Raw genomic sequence first — 18,910 nt, forward strand, 5'->3', positions numbered from 1 at the left:
TTTGCAATTTAGAGTCAAACCTGAGTGGAGTTATCGCCCACTCGTCACTAAATTCAGAGACTTACTTTCAGCACTCACATTAAGTCTCTTGTGGTGATGCTGATTCTTTGGGAGCAATGTAAATGGGATTTTATCTTTGGCCTCGATTGTGTGATGAATGAGCATGGGTCAGAAAGAGGTGGAACCTGACTACCACTTCTCTTATGTCACAACACAAGGTAGAAAAGAAGTCAATAAACTATAGCTTTGACTTTCCTAAACCATCCTCCCTGCTCTTTAGCACCCACACACTGCAGAACAGATGTAATACGATGTTGTAAATGCTGTTAAAGAAATATGATGCTTTGTTTAACTTACATAGAAACTCATTCACACTTGAACAAGCATGGTCTGACTTGAGGTTTTGCATAGAGGTGCACTGAATGAACGGAGTTCGCTGATGCTCACCCTGTTTGGTCTTGATCAGTGGCCGTCTGTCTGTTCCTCTTAAATAAACACACATGCCATGTGCACAGCAACACAAACACTGATGCTGCGAAATATTGCTCTTGTGAGACAGCTGTCACTCTGTGAGTCACTGTGAACTGAGACTGAAGACCAAAATATACTACTGTAGTTGACTGACAATCTATAAAGCAATGAAGAGCTACACCAGGCTTCTGTCTTTCATTCACTCTCACAGTTAAAACCCACGATTTGTGCAGAGTGGCTGTGTTTTGAGCTGTCAACATATGATTGGCTCTTGTTCATACCAAGCAGCAACCTCCAGTCTCAAACGATGAAGCCCATGCAAAGTCTTATAAACTGCAATACATTGAGAATCCGCTTGAGGCTGGCTGCAGAAACACCGGAAACCACACAGACATGAATGTGAAAAAGACAATCTTTGCAGCATTAATAAACATGTTTACAGCCTGGTTCAAAAAACAGCTTGGCTCTACATAGCTAATCTCTCCATCTGCACACACTGTATGGTGGGTGAATTTTTTTTAACGCAACAGTTCAGAAGATATTAAGATTATGAGTTTTTGCCCAAATAAGGACATGACTAACTGGACTCCCGGTCGGGAACACACAGCTGTTGGCTAGGAGGCTCAGACTCCGCCCCTTTACGTCACACTATGCCTGGTTGAGTTCTGCATTTCCAATATGGCTGCCGCTGTCGATTGGCTTCAAAACAGCTCTCAGGAACAGATGGGTGACGTCACGGATACTACAGCAATATTTTATACAGTCTATGGTTCATACCAGGTTGAATACCTGGTATTCATTTTTATCCTTTTCAGTCTTTGTTTGCATTAAAATTTAAAAAGCTCACGTACTTTACTCATGCAGGGAAAGTATGAGGAGAAGAACGAAGCAACCAGCAACTCTTTAAAGTCACTACCCAGAGTGCATTGTAGTGTAAATAACAATGGCCACCTATGCATGATTTATTTTACAAAGAGCCTTTAAATCAGGGGTGTCAAACATATGGCCTGCGGGCCAAAACCAGCCCGCCTGAGGTTCCAACCGTCCCGCGGGATGACTTTGCAAAGTGAGAAAATTACAGAGAAGTCATTAACCGCAATTTTTCAATTAGGTTTTAAATACATCTTCCGATGCACCTGAACACATCATCACTGATGTAACCAAGGGTCATCCAGTGTTTTGGGTCTTTCAACATCAGACACTCTGACCCTGGCGACCCAGCTGCAGTTGATCAGGTAGCTTGTGCTCAGGTAGCATTCGCTTCTCCCCATGGCTGTGATCTTCGGATCCAGAGCAATCTCAAGGCCTTCTCAGCTGCTTTGGTGGTGTTCTTGATCACTCTGCTCCTTGCTGCTCCAGTAATGCCCAGTGCACTTAGGGCTTTGTGGAGTGAACGCCCCACAAATCCCCTGCAGCCAACCTCAATGGGCATACACCTAGCCTTCCAGCCCTGCGCCCGACAGTCGATGGCCAGGTGTTCATATTTTGACCTCTTCCTTTCGTGGGCCTCCCCCAAGCGGTCCTCCCATGGCACTGTCAGCTCCATTATGACGATGTTCTTTGTGCACTCTGAGACCAGGAGGATATCTGGTCTCAGAGTTGCGCTGACAATGTGTTGAGGGAACCTCAGCTGTCTCTCCAGGTCTACTGAGAGCTGCCAATCCTGTGCAGTTGCCAGGATTCCTGCTGCTCCCTTCTTGCAAGCTGCCCTGGGCTGCTCTCCTGCCTTGACGAAAGCAATCATGCTCGTCTTGTCACGCACTCGGCTGCTCAGCTAAAGTAACTGCTATTTCAAATTTGTCCTACAATCAAACAGCTGACTGAGCACACCTGAATGGCGCTTCGGGACTTTTTTTTCTCAAATTGAGGAAAAAGAATATTTGCCGTTTGCATAATCCAGTGGTAATTCATCGACTTTTTGGACCCCTGTATACAACACTGTCAACTTTACCTTCTTCATTATAATAATCTATCTGTTGTTTTGCTGTAGACATAACACTGTGTTAAAATTTGGATTTGTCCTTCTTTAAAGGTTATTATGTTATGATTTCACAGTTCCGGCCCACTTTTTTTTTTAAGTTATATTTTTTGGGGGCATTTCGGCTTTTAATGGACAGGACAGCTGAAGAGAGACAGGAAATGAGAGGAGCAGAGAGTGGGGGAGGACATGCAGTAAATGGCAGAGGCTGGAATCGAACCTTCGACCTCTGCGACGAGGGCTATAGCCTCTGTACATGGGGTGCATGCTTAGACCGCTAGGCCAAGGGTGCCCCCAGTTCTGGCCCTCTTGAGATCAAATTGGGCTGTATGTGGCCCCTGAACGGAAATTAGTTTGACACCCCTGCTTTAAATGGTCTCTTAGTGGGATTCAGTAGGCTACATGGTCATGGGGAATACTGCAGACTTCACAGTTGTCCAGAAGACATTGTCACAAAAGTTATTGCTAATGAAGCTGGCTGTTAACAGAGTGCTGTATCCAAGCATATTACTCAGAAGCTGAGTGGAAGGAAGAAGTGTGGTTGAAAAATATGCACAAACAACAGTGATAACTGCAGCCTTCAGAAGATTGTCAAGTAAAACCCATTTAAGAATTTGGGGGAACTTCACAAGGAGTGGACTGAGGCTGGGTGCAATGCATCAAGAGCCACTACACAGATGTGGAAGGAATTTGGCTACAACTGTCGCATTCCTCGTGTCAAGCAACTCCTGAACCAGAGACAATCAGTGGTGTCTTAGACCTGGACAGTTGCTCAGTGGTCCAAAGTTCTCTTTTCAGATGCATTACATTCGAGAATCAAGGACAAGAGTAGAGAGGCACAGAATCCAAGTTGCTTGAAGTACAGTGTAAAGTTTATGCAGTCAGTGATGGTTTTTCAGTGCCATGTCATTGGCTGGTGTTGGTCCACTTTTTTCTTATGAAGTTCAGTTAATGCAGCCTTTAACAGGAAATGTTAGAGCACTTCATGCTTCCTTTCCTTACAAGCTTTACGGAGATGCCAAATTCATTTTCTAGCGGGACCTTGCCACACTGCCAAAAGCACAAAAAGCTGGTTAAATAGTCATGACATTAGTGTGCTTGATTTGCCAGCAAACTTGCTGGACCTGAACCCCAGAGAGAATTTATGAGGTACTATCAAGGGGAAGGTGAGAAACACCAGAACCAGTAAAGAGCTGAATGCTTCAATAACACCTCAGCAGAGCCGCAGGCTGATGGCCTCAATGTCACACTGCATTGATACAGTAATTCATGCAAAAAGGAACCCCAAGAAAGTTTGAATGCATATGAACAGACTTTTCAGAAGGCCAACATTTCTGTATTAAAAATCATTTTTTTTTGTCTTGTGTAATATTCTAATTTTAAGAGACGCTGAATTTTGGGGTTTAATTAATTGTAAGCCATAATCCTCACAATTAAGATAAACAAATGCTTGGAATATTTCATTCTGTGTGTACTGAATCTATATAATATATGACTTTCACAGTTCAAGTTGAACTGCTGAAATTAACTTTTCCACGAAATTCTAATTTATTGTGTTCCCCCCTTTAAAATATAATGTTGATTAGAGATTGACCGATGTGTTTTTTTCAGGGCCGATACCGATACCGATTATTAGTAGTCAAGGAGGCCGATAACTGATATTTGGAGCCGATATTCATTTGCAGTAAAAAGGAAAATATTGGCGTCAAAATTTTGAATAATCAATCTTTATTAATAATACAAACTCCAATACTTAACTTTGTTTAAATGCCTTTAAGCATATGTTTATTAAACAGCTTTTCAGATTTGCAACATGTTAAAGTTTTTTTTTTTTATCTCAGACAATAGACATCTTTGTTTTAAAATTCTAACAAAAAGTGCAGGGAGCTCCCAGGCTCATTAGCATGTCTTATAAAGTTAAATGAGAACTAAACAAATAATAATTTAGTGAATTTCGATCCAAAGTAACTCAGTTTTATATTGTTCTCTTATTGGCTGTTGGATTTTTAAAAAAGGCCGATGCCGATATGCGTCAAACTGACGAATATCGGCCTGGCCAATAATCGGCCTATCCCTAATGTTAATCCAACAAGGTCAACGTGTCATTATGTGAAGTTCCTTTTAACAATATATCATAACAGTTTGTTCATCGTCAATACTTAATTGACATCAGATCGAGTTTCCAGACAAGAAAAGTCGAGAAATGGTGTCTTTTTGTCTGACGGCTCTCGTTCTTTAAAAAAAACAAAATTGGATTCTGCCACAGAAGCTATGATTTGTGCATCTCTAATTTTTGCACAAACAGAAGAGAATGTCTTCCATTAATCACAACCTTCGTGTATCACTCTCTTTGTTTCACTTCTTAAGTTTTCAGCTCAACAGTAAGTGAGAGCTGCTAAAAAAACATTCAACTCTGTGTCTTCAGGCTTAGCACGATAGCAGCTACTGTATCATTTTGTGTAAATTCCTAGTGATATTTGCAAAATAGGAAAATACAGTGATCTTTTCCTGTGTACTCACAGGATTTATAGCTGTAATACTGTATGAGGAAGTTTTTTGTTAAAAAGGAATTCCTGAATAAATTATTCTCTCGTTAACACCACTCGTTATACGGTACAACGTTACTTCATAGAGGGAGGTGAGAGCCGGAGGGAGCTGGGATGTATTAGCAATAATTGGTAGCCTGCATGTGCTGGGAGATAGAGGGATTAGCTGGCACCTTAGTCACTGTGGAGGAGGGGATGCAGCTGGAATAATGGCTCCCCAAAGAAGCAGAGCTACAGAGGATCCTTCCCTGTGAGCCCCAGCCCACTCCACCCACTCGTTACGTAAGCATGAAGAAAGCAGATCAGCGCTGTGACAGTGTGTGTATTCACTGTGAAAAGGCTTTGTGTCACTGTGAATCTGTGCTTCTTAAATGATGCAGCCAGGGAAGTTGCATGTGAAACATATGTTGAGAAGGATTCAAATCTCATCACATCCACTACTGCAGGGTTGCCAAGGAAACCCAAAGGGGGGAGAGCTGCATGCAAAAGCTTATGTTGAGGACCTGACACCCAAAAGAAGACGTGACCAGAGCAAAAAATAAAGTATCTGTGTCATGGAGTGAGTGGTTGAGTCAAATGCATCGGTAAGAAGAAGAAGAGAGTGGTTGTTGTTGTTGTGTGCAAAATCATTTTTGTTAACTTACATTTTTGATGGCAAAAACTTGACAAATGGAGGATCATACTTATCATGCAAAATTGAAGCTTCTTGTCCTCGATGGCCACCATAGCTTCACTAACAGGAGAGGTGAGCAGGGGAGTGTTTCAAACTAGTGTCTATGGCTAAACAGTCCCATTTCTACACACTGAACCATAAACAAAGACACCTATAGATGATGTCTGCAGTGATTTAGTTGACCTAAGCAACTCACATACATACCTTTATCCACACCTGTAAAACACCAATAGGGAGTTATGCATGACGACTCAAGTTTTTCATCCTTTTATTTAGCTGTTAAGCCAAAATAAGTGAAATCAAGTCCTTTCTAATGAGGAAATCTCTGAGCTCACGTAAGGAGTGAGACTAAGTGTACACAGGTAATAGACAAGTCTGAAAATATCAAATTTTCTACAATACAAACATAGATTCCTGTCAGGGTCAAGATAGTCAGATTTTAACACAAGCATCTTACACAGAATGTGTGCTCTCCCTACCTCAGGCTTTGACAGTCCACGTAGGCATGTGGAAGGGCAGGGAGCTCCCAGATCAGAGCTTATTCCAGGACAGGGTTGGAATAAGTTTGAATCAGTTTTAGTAGTATAATTAGTATTTTTATTTTAAGCTAGAAACGTTTGACAATAAAATGGGAACACTGAAGGGACATTCATGTTTAACACAAAACATATTTTTACCAGGACCTCCTACAATTGAATGCTGATTTATACACATTTTTTAATGAAAATTGTGTTGTTATATTTAACTTTTACCATTAGAATTTCATTAACAAAGCATTTAAGTGTGTATTTAATACTTAATTTTGTTGGTTTAAAGAGAATAAACAGTTTTTTGACTCCTCTTCTTTCTTTATATCTTAAAACTGTTTAAATGAATACAAGCTGTGTTCAAGAGTGCCTCTAACAATCCTGAATCATGCTTATTTTAACCATCATTTTCCTTGATATCTCATCGACAAATAGTGATGCATATTTTGAAACTGAGCTGTATTGCATGTCTGTTCTGATGAGCAGATTGCATGGCATGCCAATACCCATGGCCCTGCTCACACTAATACTCACCAGATGGGGATTTTGTCATTGTTTTTTCTTATAAAGACAATGGATTAACAGTTAGTACCAAAGGTTTAACAGATATTTTCACTGCTGAGTGTAATTACATGATTACAAATGTTAGCAAGCACAGTTTACCCTGTTATCTTACCAGCTGAGGATCTGTACTGTACATTCCTCCAGGTCAATTTGACTTAATTTTATCTATGTACCAATCTTTATGAAATATGTCAGAAGCTTTATTAAAGAGGGGGAACAGAGATACCTGCAGCTCTGTTACTCCCAGAGCTTTCTCGTTGCATATGCAGAGATTGGAGACTCCAGTTGGAGAGTTTTGCAAAAGTGCATCAGGTGCTGTTACCTTTCATGAGGATGTTAAATGCTAGACACTTGACTTTTAAATAACTGTGTTACTAACTGGTGCTGGAAGCTCACTTTGTTGATATAAGGAAAGAGAGGGCGGGGATTGTCTGGAGTGGCTGGTTGATGACTGTTTTGAACCACTGCATCTGCTTCTGTAGGAAACAGAGTTCTGTTCATTAAGGCAAGAGTGTGAAAGGCCTGCTGGCTGGGTTGAGCACATTACCCAGAGGAGAGCTGAATTAGAAATCGGCTATGCGGGGTCATTGTCTGAATTGATGGGAACAGGCAGCCTCTGTCTGAGGATTAGGCTCACTGTTAGCTTGCCACCAGGCATCTGGTCCTCCCACAGCAGACTGTTTCACAGACTAGCTGCGCTGCAATATGACCGGAGACAGCAGAGAGGTTTTACTGCACTGTGAGTTACTCTAATAAACTTTCTGTTGTTGTGTGTTTGCTCTATTTATGAAGCTCTGCATACAAACAGCTAGTCACAGATGATTTTTTTGATGTTTAAAGTCTAAATGCAGTGCAGAGATGTGGGTATTTGACACCAGCTGTTAGTGCTTGTTAATCGGTGCTATGGTGAGCAAAGCTGTTGGACGTTACCTTATTATCTTAGACGATTTTTAATTTATATTCCTTATAGTGACTCAAAACTGAAACCTTATTTAACTGAATAAACACAGGCTCATTTGTGACAAGACAAGCGGCCTTCTGAAATGTTTATGTATGTTTCTACTACATGTTTTCATTCTGCCATAAGAGTCAGACCGGTGACGACACACAGCAACCTGTTCTGTAGACGTTGAGACGGACACATACACTCACCCTGCTGTATTCATGGAATATAAAAGCTTTTAAGGATTAGCATAAATTTAGCCGTTTTCTTGTAATTCACAAAACAATAATTTTATTTGTGTGTTTTTTTTTACGATAACCCCTCCAGTAATCATCATCCATGTTTTTAAAATTACTTCCTGTTACAGAAAAGGGATGCATTGGATCATTTGTGTATGACAGACAGAAACAAGAGTCCTTATCTGCTGCTGAATGTAGACGGCTTGTGTTTCTCAACATCTATTTAAATGCAAATCCCTCTTTTGTGTGCATAGCAGAGCTACTGGACTGGGCTGGCAGATCACTTGTTAAGAACCTAGATCTTTGGTGAAACATTGCTCGCTGTTCAAAACGTGTTGCTGGATTTCTCAAACAACAGCACTTGGAGTGAAATCCAAACAAAGAGCTTCCACAGGGCGGTGTGTGGTGGTTATAATGTCAATATAATGTTGAGTCCACTCAGCTCCAGAAGCTTATAATGCACCGAGGCTGGTACGCAGTGACTCACATGACATTCAGGCAAAGCAGACCATCTGAACATGAATAGTGACGTCTCTGTTCCAGAATCAATCTACATATTGATTTGCAGACGGTTAAACTTCTGCATGTTGTCTTCAAAATGAACACCATGCCTACAGTGTGATGCTGTTATTACACATGCTTCTGCTTTGTTGATTGCACCTGTCTTACTCAGTCTTGTTGATGTAAAGCCTTTGACAGGAATGCTTTGTCATCAGTGTTGTGTGGGGACACAGTGTGACAGAAACATGTCAAAGTATCAGTGTCAGGATGAGAGTTTGGTGAATACTGCTGCAGACGTGTGCAGATACACATCTTACCTTGTTTATTATTGAAATATTTGGTTGTCTATTTGTTCTGTGTAAACATTAGATTTACGTTCTGGCAAGAGCCTTGCAATAAAAATCACAATATGGGTCACAATGTGACTTATGATAATTTGCATTCCTCCACATGATTTACTGAGATGTAAAAGTGGACTTTAGATTGAGGCTTGCTGTTGAATGTTTTAGCTCCACTCGCACCTCCTGACCTCTCAGATCAGAAATGTTTTGATCTACACTGAGGGTAACTGCTTCATTATTGTCCTCTTCACTGATACTGCACTTGCATTAAAATGAAAAGGGCTCAGCCAATGTCACTTACCCAGGATAAGTATGGGAGGAAGAGCAAATATTTGACGTTACTGCCCAGAGTGCATTGCAGTCAACAATAGCCTACGAAATGTAGAAATCTATTGTGATTTATTAAGACAGTGACATTATTTTCTAGTAGAACTCAGCGTGATGGCGTCCTTAAACCAAGTGAGTGAAATTTAAGGGCGTTTAAAAGTATTAAAGTGTCTTCATCACTGTCTAAAGACGCATTCATGTCTTTTTGTTATTCATCCAAGGTGATTAGAGAATTTGTTGAAAGATTTTGAACCCTTAAAGTTAGAACTGATACATGTTTTGTTTGAGTTAGTTTTCGTCTGTCAAGCCATCAAAGATATGCACTGGGTAACATCCTGATAAATCTGACCTTATCTGAAAAGGTCAAACATCTTGTAAACACTCTTCCTAACTGCATTTACGGATCAAACTAACAAAATGCAATGTGGAAATGTAAGTTTTAGGCACAGTGCCTGAGGCTTATCTCTGAGAATAACCGGCAGGCATAGTCTGAAATTAACACCCACCGGGCACAGAGTGCGGATAGATACAGTAAACATATGTAGACCATAATGTATCACAGAAGACTGATAGACACACGAACAGTATCTACTGCCATCACCAGCTACCACTGTTTACCTTACGAGACATCAGCTATCCTGCTGGGAACTGTTTTTAGATGAAGGCCTAAACATGGATTTTCAACTAGCGGCCTGCAGGCCGGACTCATCCTTTTCAAGTTTTTCCATTGCCCACTCAAGGCTTGATACTTAGGTTTTTCAGAGACAATGTGCCCTCAAATGTTGAGCACAATCTCTGGTTGCTCTTGGTCACTGTAACAGTGACACACTTAATATCACGGTTATCACGTCCCTCCTGTAAATGCTGTGACTGTTTTAAGAACTCTCCTGTGTAACGCCAACTTACGGCGTCGGTGCAGCTATTTGTTTTGGAAGTTATTCTGTTTTGATAGGTCAAGCTTCCTCCTCACACCTATACTACACATAGAACATATAAACATCATAAATGCAACAAGAAACCAAATGATTAGTTACAGCTTAACAATATTTTGTTGGATTGGGTCCAGAGAGTCCAGCCTGCAGCTTGTTCTGTTACTTCAATAATAAACCTCACAAATAGAGGAGGGTCATGAGCCTCTTGATTAACTGGAGATTAGACTTCATGCGCATGTATGGTGTTTAATTTGCTGGTCAATAAAAGCCCCTGAAATAATCAGACAATTAGATAAAATTTGTATCCAAGACTTGTGGATTTTACTGTGAGTTTACTGTTTAGCTGCTGGACACTGATCACTAGTTGTAGTTTTATTCAACATCCTCACTGGTAGCTGTCCCTGAGGGACTGCTAGCTTCACTTAAGTTGTTTTTAACATTTGGAGTTAACCATTGCTGGATATGTGGACTGTAAGTTGCAGTACTCACCGCCAAAGGAGGATATCCAACATCTGAGCATCAGCTGCTTTAAGGTTTTATTTCTATGGCCACTGAACAAGCAGAGCATATTTTTCATGTGCCATCTTCTGGTCTGGCTGTCTCTGCCTTCCTCATCCGTCTGAAAACTGGTCAAAGCCTCCACCACTGTCCTTCTCTTTGTTAGTTATAATCATCTGCCGACCTCCCACACCCAACAGAGTTTCAGTCTTCATCACATTCTATTTCAAAATGTGAAAACAAACATCCCTTTTATTATATTATATGTCTATCTTCTTATGCGTTTCCCTTCTTATACTTCTTATTCTCTATTGTTCATTTAATTGGCTCTTATTTTATTTTTTTGTCTTGATGACATTATTTACCCAATTCATCTCTTTTCATTGTTTTCATCCTCTCTTAATGTTTCTATATATTTCTGTTTGATTACTTTGTCTTACATCTTTGGTCCTCATGGTCTCAGTTCATGTTGTCAGCTTATCTTTTTCTCCTGTTGGGTTCTTATGTTTCATCTTATGTTTTATTTTTCGATTAATTAGGCTGTTGGGGTTCTCCTGATCGGGTTCTTACATTGGATTGATTATTTGCTGGTTGGAGTTTCTGTCGTTGAGCTTTTTTTTCTTATTCTGTGTTTGTGTTGTTTATTTTTCCTTGATGGTGTAAACCCTTTACAAACCCATATTTTCTAAGATGCTATATAAACATTGCTATTATAGCTATAATTATAAAGTGTAAATAAAATATCATCAGACACAACGATCAAAGAAAGATCTACCTCTCTCGCTTATGGGCGGCGCCAAGGAGGGGCTTGAGTGTGCTCAAGCTACCCCTGTATTAGGCACAGCCATAGGGTACAGCCCCCTCACAGCGCCCCCAAGACATTTCTGAAGTTTAATTAAATTGTTAATATAGTTCTCTTTATACGTGAGTCCTATATATTTCAATTGAAATAACAAAATCATAAATATCTATTTTTTTCACCTGAAAAAAATCTAAAGAAAAGCCGGATCAGGTGATTATCTTCAGCCAATTGCGCAGCACGCATGAAATCTTTGATCTTACGTACACTTTGTGTTTGAGCGCCAGTTTGAGCTTGTTTCGCAGCAGTGTGTATCCTAATCATGATCCTAATGGATTGTTTTACATTTCATAAATGTCCATGTAGTTAAAAACAGTTAAGGTGAGAGATGTTGATCCAAGTAAGGTTTATTCACCGGTCTGACTCTTATGGCAGAATGAAAACATGTAGTAGAAACATACATAAACATTTCAGAAGGCCGCTTGTCTTGTCACATGTGAGCCTGTGTTTATTCAGTTAAAGGTTTATTCGGGGGCTGTCTCGTGGGGCTGAGGGAGATTTAGAAGAGTCTATCACTGACAGAAACTTAAGAAAAGTCTGAGGACGGGGACGATGATTTTCTGTTGAGGAATCAGGCATTACCAAAGACACCTGTGATCAACCCTTTGGGTGTTCAAGTTATTTTATGCATTCACGGACACCCATAACAACAGTTTTATTTTGAAGACATCAATTGGTAAGTGCGTATTTTCCTGGCTGCGTGCGTAAATTCAATGCATTTGATGGTTGAAGGACATGTTTGAATTCATGGAGGCTTACTTATTCCTGAGTTGCTCATTAATACAATGATGAAGAATGAATTACCGTTGATTTTGTTTGATAGTATCTGAGCAAAAATGAGATGTATAGCCTTTTGCGTGTATGCATGAGCCGTCACTGTCTCAGTTGCGCAGCGCGTAATTCATAATTTTGTTTGTAGGCAGGCTTGATTGTTTACCTTCTGCTGAAACTTCCACCTTTTGTTTACATAGAGGACATTATAAAAGTGACGGGACATGCGTTTATGCACCAGTCTGTGAGCGAATGTACGTGTGTGCCAATAGGTGCGTTTATAGGCATTGGTGTGTTTGTGCGCATTGAGTGTTGCCAGCCCAGAACATTAATTGAAATATCTAGTATTTAAGTGCACAATCACTAAGATGAGCAGCCCCATAGCACCAGCAAATGTCTGGTCCTGCCACTGGTCTCGCTCTGCTTTGAGTCTGCATTAAGCTTTTTTTTTTTTAAACAGTTGACGTGTTATTTATTTATTTTTTTAATTCGACAGATATGTCGAAAGCTGTGTGTTTATTTGCATTTAGAGCAGATAAGTAAGATCTGATTAGAATATGTAATCAAACATTATGAGACTCAAATGAGACATGGCCTGATATAAGCCAAGTACATGAGCACAAGTAATAGGCTATGTTTGACTTCCTTTTTCATTGCTCTTAGTGTGCTCACACCGGGATAGACCTCCCAGAGAAGAAGAGTAAAATAAATTAAACCTTACCTCTGGATGGATTGGGGTTAGTCAGGGTCCCACGCGTCCTGGAAAACATGGAAAACATGGAAAACATGGAAAATCTGAAAAACAGTCGACCAGTTTTCCAGTACTGGAAAACACCTGGAAAATGGGAGAAAAAGTAAAATGTCCTGGAAAATCAAAGATTGTCCTGGAAAATTATTCCAATATGACTGCGTGCGACCTGACAAGGTTAAAAAAACACATCCTCATACAATATTTGTGGCTATTTTTGTCATTCAGTTCTATTTAGGTCAATTTATGCACTGATCCTCTGATTATGATTATCATTTATTTATTTCAGTAAGGCAGCTTCCAGAGTCCTTTGCTGGCTCTTTTGTTTTTTACTGAGCTAATTTTATATTTTTTGAGAAAAGAGAAAGCTGAGGTGAGAGTTGGCCATCATTGTTACTTGGTTGCACTACTAAAGTGCTGTACATCTGTGGTTGCATTGTTCTATAATTAATTTGCCATAATTTTTAAGCATGTTAGAGATGATTTCATGGATAGCCATAGACGTCTTTCAATGTAGACTTCCACTGAGAGGAACATATTAGACTATTTAGGAACTAAATTGGTAACTCAATTTAGGCTGTCATACCAGCTTGATCATCACTGAAAATGTCCTGGAAATGTCCTGGAAAATGATCTCTGGAAAAGAGTGGGAACCCTGGTTAGTGGTGAGATAGTAAAAGATCATTCTGCTCGTGAGAGGCTGGAGGGTTTTATCAGCTAAGAATGGAGAACAAAGCAGATTAACGCTGTGTGCTGGCTGGGCACATGGAAGCGACTCTTGAACGTCCTTGTTCCCTGCCGGACATGGAGTGTGGTTAACAGAGGATTCTGTTTTTATCGTTTCCTCAGTGTTTATAGTTTTCAGCAGCCAGCACACATTTCAGCAATGGTTTGCCCCAGCTATTAATAAACTTATGTAATGACGCCCACTCACTTCTTTCTATGGTTACTTTTAAACTCCTTAGTTAGGATACATTTGTCTCCCAGTCACAACAACAGTTGATTCATTCAGTGAACTGGAGGTCAATGCAGTATCACCTGCTGCAGCACAACTTCAAACACATCAGTTTGTAATAACTGGAACAAGCAATTATTTGTAATTGTCCCTAAATCATTCTTTTTTTCTTTCTACCAACCCCAATTTACTTTCATCTTGCTCACTCTCAAAGTCTGTTTTATTCAGCGCCTTAAATGTTTCATCTATGAAGAAGCAGAACAGCACATGAATCATGTGGCACCTATATCTCCACAGATATCCAGGAGTTCTATGAAGTGACGCTGCTGAACACACAGAAGAGCTGCGAGCAAAAACTGGAGGAGGTCAACCACATAGCAGACGAGTGGGAGAAGAGTGTTTCCATCCAAAACTTTGAGCTTGCACGCTCCCCCTGTCCGTTGGAAGAGGTGAGTTGATGACACACAAGATTCACCTCTGAGTGATTAGATTGTCTGCTTCAGCCATTCAGAAAGAGCAGAAATAAAACTGATGGAGGCTGAAATGGAGTCAGCAGCAATAGAGTATGAATCAGCTTGATGCATGTGATTTATTTAACCAATACCGAAAAACTGACAATTATCGCTCCTCGTGGCTGCTAACTATAAGATAACCAATATTTTTTGCAAATTTGTATTAAAAGAATAAGTCCACAATGTGTAGTTTATTCACACCTGAGGAAAGAAAGGCTGAGATGTAGTTCACAAAAATGTATCTATACACTTTATACTGACCAACTGAGGTGACTTTTGTGCCGACAAAAACATGGAACAGTTCTAACTCTTCAACTCTTATTAATTCTATAACAAGCTCCAAAGTGAGAGCCATACAGCCCAAGCTTTTAACACACACTCCCCCATAGCCTTGGCTTTACTGTGTGACTGTTTCTAAACACAATGTGCACCCTCTCCTTTGCAATGTCCCACTGCACGAGCATGGTCTCAAAGGCAACAAATATCACTGTGGCTATTTGTGAACCAGAGCCCTTCATGCTAAAGTCTTCATACAGCCTCCGGGACGTCAAACTCAGCCTACTCACTGGACTAATGTCAGAAGTCTATAAGTCCCTGTTAAAACTTATATAATTTATATATATAAACTTATATAAATTGTTTTGTATCAGAGTGTGGATGTGTGTGGAAACCTCGTCAAACAGAACAGGCAGGGATACGTTTGCAGCGACTCAGGAGAGTACACTGGTAATCCAAATGTGCTGTTACAATGTTACAATGTCATTTAGCAGACGCTTCTATCCAAAGCGACGTACATACGAGAACAAGAAGAACACAAGCAAAGATCTAGACAAGAGGAAACAAGATCAGTAAGAGTAACAAAGTGCTTCAAGTCCATTTGGATGCAGGACCTGCCGATCAGTGTAAAGGCAATGCACAAAAGTAAATAAGGAATTTTATTTTTATTTTTGTATTTTTTTTTATAGTAAAATAAGGAACATCTACAATGAAGCAACCAAACCATTTAAGACGTTCCATTATCATCATCAACAATTAACTTGTCATCACCACAATAATTACCAAGGTACCAAGTGCTGGGTCACTCCAGAGCTGAACACAGATTCCCAGAGTAGAGCAGGACAGTGCGAGTCAACTGTAGCTGGAAGACATGGTCTGCCACTGGGGATAACAGTGGCACCCACACACACACACACACACACACACACACACACACACACACACACACACACACACACACACACACACACACACACACACACACACACATACACACACCATTACCATTGTTCATTTTTAAACTGTCTCCCACACACACATCATTGTCCCTTTTTAAACTGTCACTGCACTACCTGCACTGTGTACATAGGATGTTTTATAGAACTGTATTTTATTATATTTTATTGTATTTTATATTTAAATTTTAGATATTCAAAAGCTGGAAGAGAGAAACAGCATCTCGTTTTTCCTGTATGTCTCGTATATACAGTGGAAATTGACAATAAAAACCTTTGAATCTTGAATCTTGGAGAACAGTCTAGCTAAGTGCATAGTGTTTCCTAAAGAGCTGGGTCTTTAGCTGTCTTTTGAAAGTAGAGAAGGACTCTGCAGATCAAATGGAGTTGGACAATTTGGAGTGTTAGCCAGTGAATTCCTCGGGCTTTTACTACAGAGCAAGGTTGATCATCAAGTGCATTAAATTCATTGATTTTGTCAGATGTTTTTGCCTTTGGAGTGTCTTGCAAAGTTCCCACAGGTTTGAAAGCTCCTTGTACAGGCACAACATCACCTGTCTTCTTATAGTGCTAATGATAACTGCGGCGACTGCTGCTTCTTATTCCTTAACAACATCTTTGTGGCTATGACAAGCTTTCAGGTGACTTATCAGATTTTTTTGTGGTAAAACTTGAAGACTGTTTTCATCCTCTGGGAATCCTTGCAGCACATGCTTTGCAAATTGCATCTGTGTTAATTTAACGTCACGGTGACGTCATATTGACTCTCTAGTCTACATTCTCGGATGCGCTCGTTCTACTGCACTGTGACCAACAATGGCGGACCACGTACAGCCACCTGCAGTTGGCATATTAACATGTTAAGAAATAAACAAACATTATTGGACAGATCTAAAGTGTGCATCCCTAATCAGCAGACATGTTTATTATTAGAGTGAGCGCCTTAAATCGACTGTCAAGTCAGTAAAGGGAGATTTACTGGTTGTAGTGAGCTGTCAGCTCAGTAGAGTGATGGGATGTTTGGGATACAAGGTCATGACAGAAGTGGTTGATCTAAATTTAAATACAAAGATGCAGTCACGGCAGAACTTCCAGCACTCTGCACACTTAGGATGAGTAAGTGGCTATGGATTTTAAATTTTAACTATGTTACGATACATAAACATTAAGTTTCAACATTCACAGCATATTTGGTGTCTCAGGTATGTACCAGATATCAAAACACAGATCTTCTTAAGTTGAATTGAATTGAATTGAAAGCCTTTATTGTGCACACACATTTAATATAAAAACACAAGAGGTAGATATTGTTGCACAAAGAAGACAAGACAAAAAGGGCAAGACAAGATATCAGTGCAGGGTGGTTGAATTAACAAAAAAAAAAAAAAGAATAACGAATATTGCACAGAGAGTGAAGGTAGTTATTGTCCGGGGGAAAGTGTCATCAGTCTGGCTTATGTCAGTGCAGGTTTGAGTTGAGTATGGTGATAGCTTTGGGGAAGAAGATGTCCCTTAGTCTGTTGGTTCTGGACCGTATAGACCTGTAACGTCTGCCAGAGGGCAACAGGTCAAAGAGGTGGAAACCGAGTGAGTGGTGTCCTTCAGAATGTTCCTGGCTCTGCTGAGACAGCGGGAGCTGTAGATGTCACTTAGGGAGGGCAGAGGGCAGCTGATGATCTTCTGTGCTGTGTTAACCACCCTCTGCAACCTCTTCCGGTCGGCCTCAGTGAAGCTGGAGTACCACGCTGTGACAGCGTAGGTCAGCAGGCTCTCAATTGAGGAAGGATAGAAGGTCACCAGCAGCTGTGTGTTCAGATGTTCCTTCCTGAGCACCCTCAGAAAGTGTAACCGCTGCTGGGCCTTCTTTACCAACGAGGTGGTGTTCACATACCAGCAGAGGTCTGCAGAGATGTGGACGCCAAGGAACTTGGAGGACTGGACCCCCACACATTCGCCATTGATGTACAAGGGGGAGGGTGCGGCCCGGTTTCACCTGAAGTCCAGGATGAGCTTTTTGGTTTTTGCAGTTTTCAGTGTGAGGTTGTTCACTGAACACCACTCTTCAAGCATCCAAACCTCGTCTCTGTAGGCTGCCTCGTCTCCCCCTGAAATCAGGCCCGCCACCGTCGTGTCATCTGCAAATTTGACAATGACGTTCTCTGGGTGGGCGGGACTTCAGTCAAATGTGTAGAGGGAGTAGAGTAGTGGGCTTAGTGCGCAGCCCTAAGGAGAGCCAGTACTGAGAGTGCGGGTGGAGGAGAGGTTGGGACCAAGTTTCACACGCTGGGGTTGGTTGATCAAAAAGTCCATTATCCAGGCACAGGTGAGTGGTGGAAACCCAAGATGGAAAGTTTGGAGACCAGAATGTCCGGGATTTTTGTGTTAAAGGCAGAACTGTAGTCAATGAGGAGCATCCCAACATTGCTTTCCTTGTGTTCAGTCAAAGTCAAAGCTAACCCAAAACAAAGGTTTCACGACAAAATAAAAGCATGCAGCATCCCTTTATTTGAAAGTGCAAAACAAAACTGATGTTGGGATTTTGATTTTTGATTTCAGAAAATCTGCCAAAATAACTGAGGTCCAAGTGTAGATCCCAAATGTTGAAACCTCTATAAATTTGATAAAAGACATGGATAAAGTTTTTCAGTTTTAAAAAGAGAATACAGAGCAAACTGCTCACTTATTTTTAAACACGTGGATGGATTGGACCACAAAAAAAAAAAAGTCCTTCCCGGGGTCTGGTGATACTAATCCTGTGCAAGGAGTGCTTTTGTTCTGTTTGTTTCTTTCACCTTAACTTACTGAAGTATTCCATCTTACTTCTTTGTTATTTGCTATTATTAGTTTTATTGGTGTTTTCATTTTAATCAGTTATCTGCCTTGTTTTCATTGTTGCTTGATTTATTGTTTTTTATTTGTTAAGCACCTTGTAACTTGTTTCTAAGAAGGAACATTTAAACAAAATTATGATTTAGACTAAGGTAGACAAGGAAACAGTGTGTGCCTTAAGGAGTGACTACTTGTGCTGTTCTAATGTTTCTGTGCCTAATCAGAGCTGCTAAACTGCCCTTTGTTTTTTTTGTAGCTATGATTATAAATATCTTTTTAAGTTCCTGTGACTCAGAACCTGCTTCCATGACAACCTATCAACCAGAATAGAAAAGCATGACCGTCCTTTCACTTTCCAAAAACTTTTCTCAACAAAACAAGAGTCTGAAGAATCATTAAAAAAATAGTAAGGCTTCAGACCTGCAGTGCAGCTGGGTGTGTGCTGAATACAATAAACAAAGATG

General features: G+C 40.4%; 1 protein-coding gene across 1 annotated transcript in view; it reads left to right on the top strand.

The window, feature by feature from the left end:
- dlg2 (discs, large homolog 2 (Drosophila)) overlaps nt 1-18,910 on the top strand; it is a 198,269-nt gene that overhangs the window by 21,266 nt on the left and 158,093 nt on the right. Inside the window, exon 3 of the mRNA XM_034683719.1 lies at nt 14,171-14,322. Within this exon, the coding sequence (XP_034539610.1) occupies nt 14,171-14,322 (152 nt within the window). The remainder of the gene's footprint in view (nt 1-14,170; nt 14,323-18,910) is intronic.

Source organism: Notolabrus celidotus, chromosome 5 (genome assembly GCF_009762535.1).
Source record: "Notolabrus celidotus isolate fNotCel1 chromosome 5, fNotCel1.pri, whole genome shotgun sequence".
Lineage (NCBI taxonomy): Eukaryota > Metazoa > Chordata > Actinopteri > Labriformes > Labridae > Notolabrus > Notolabrus celidotus.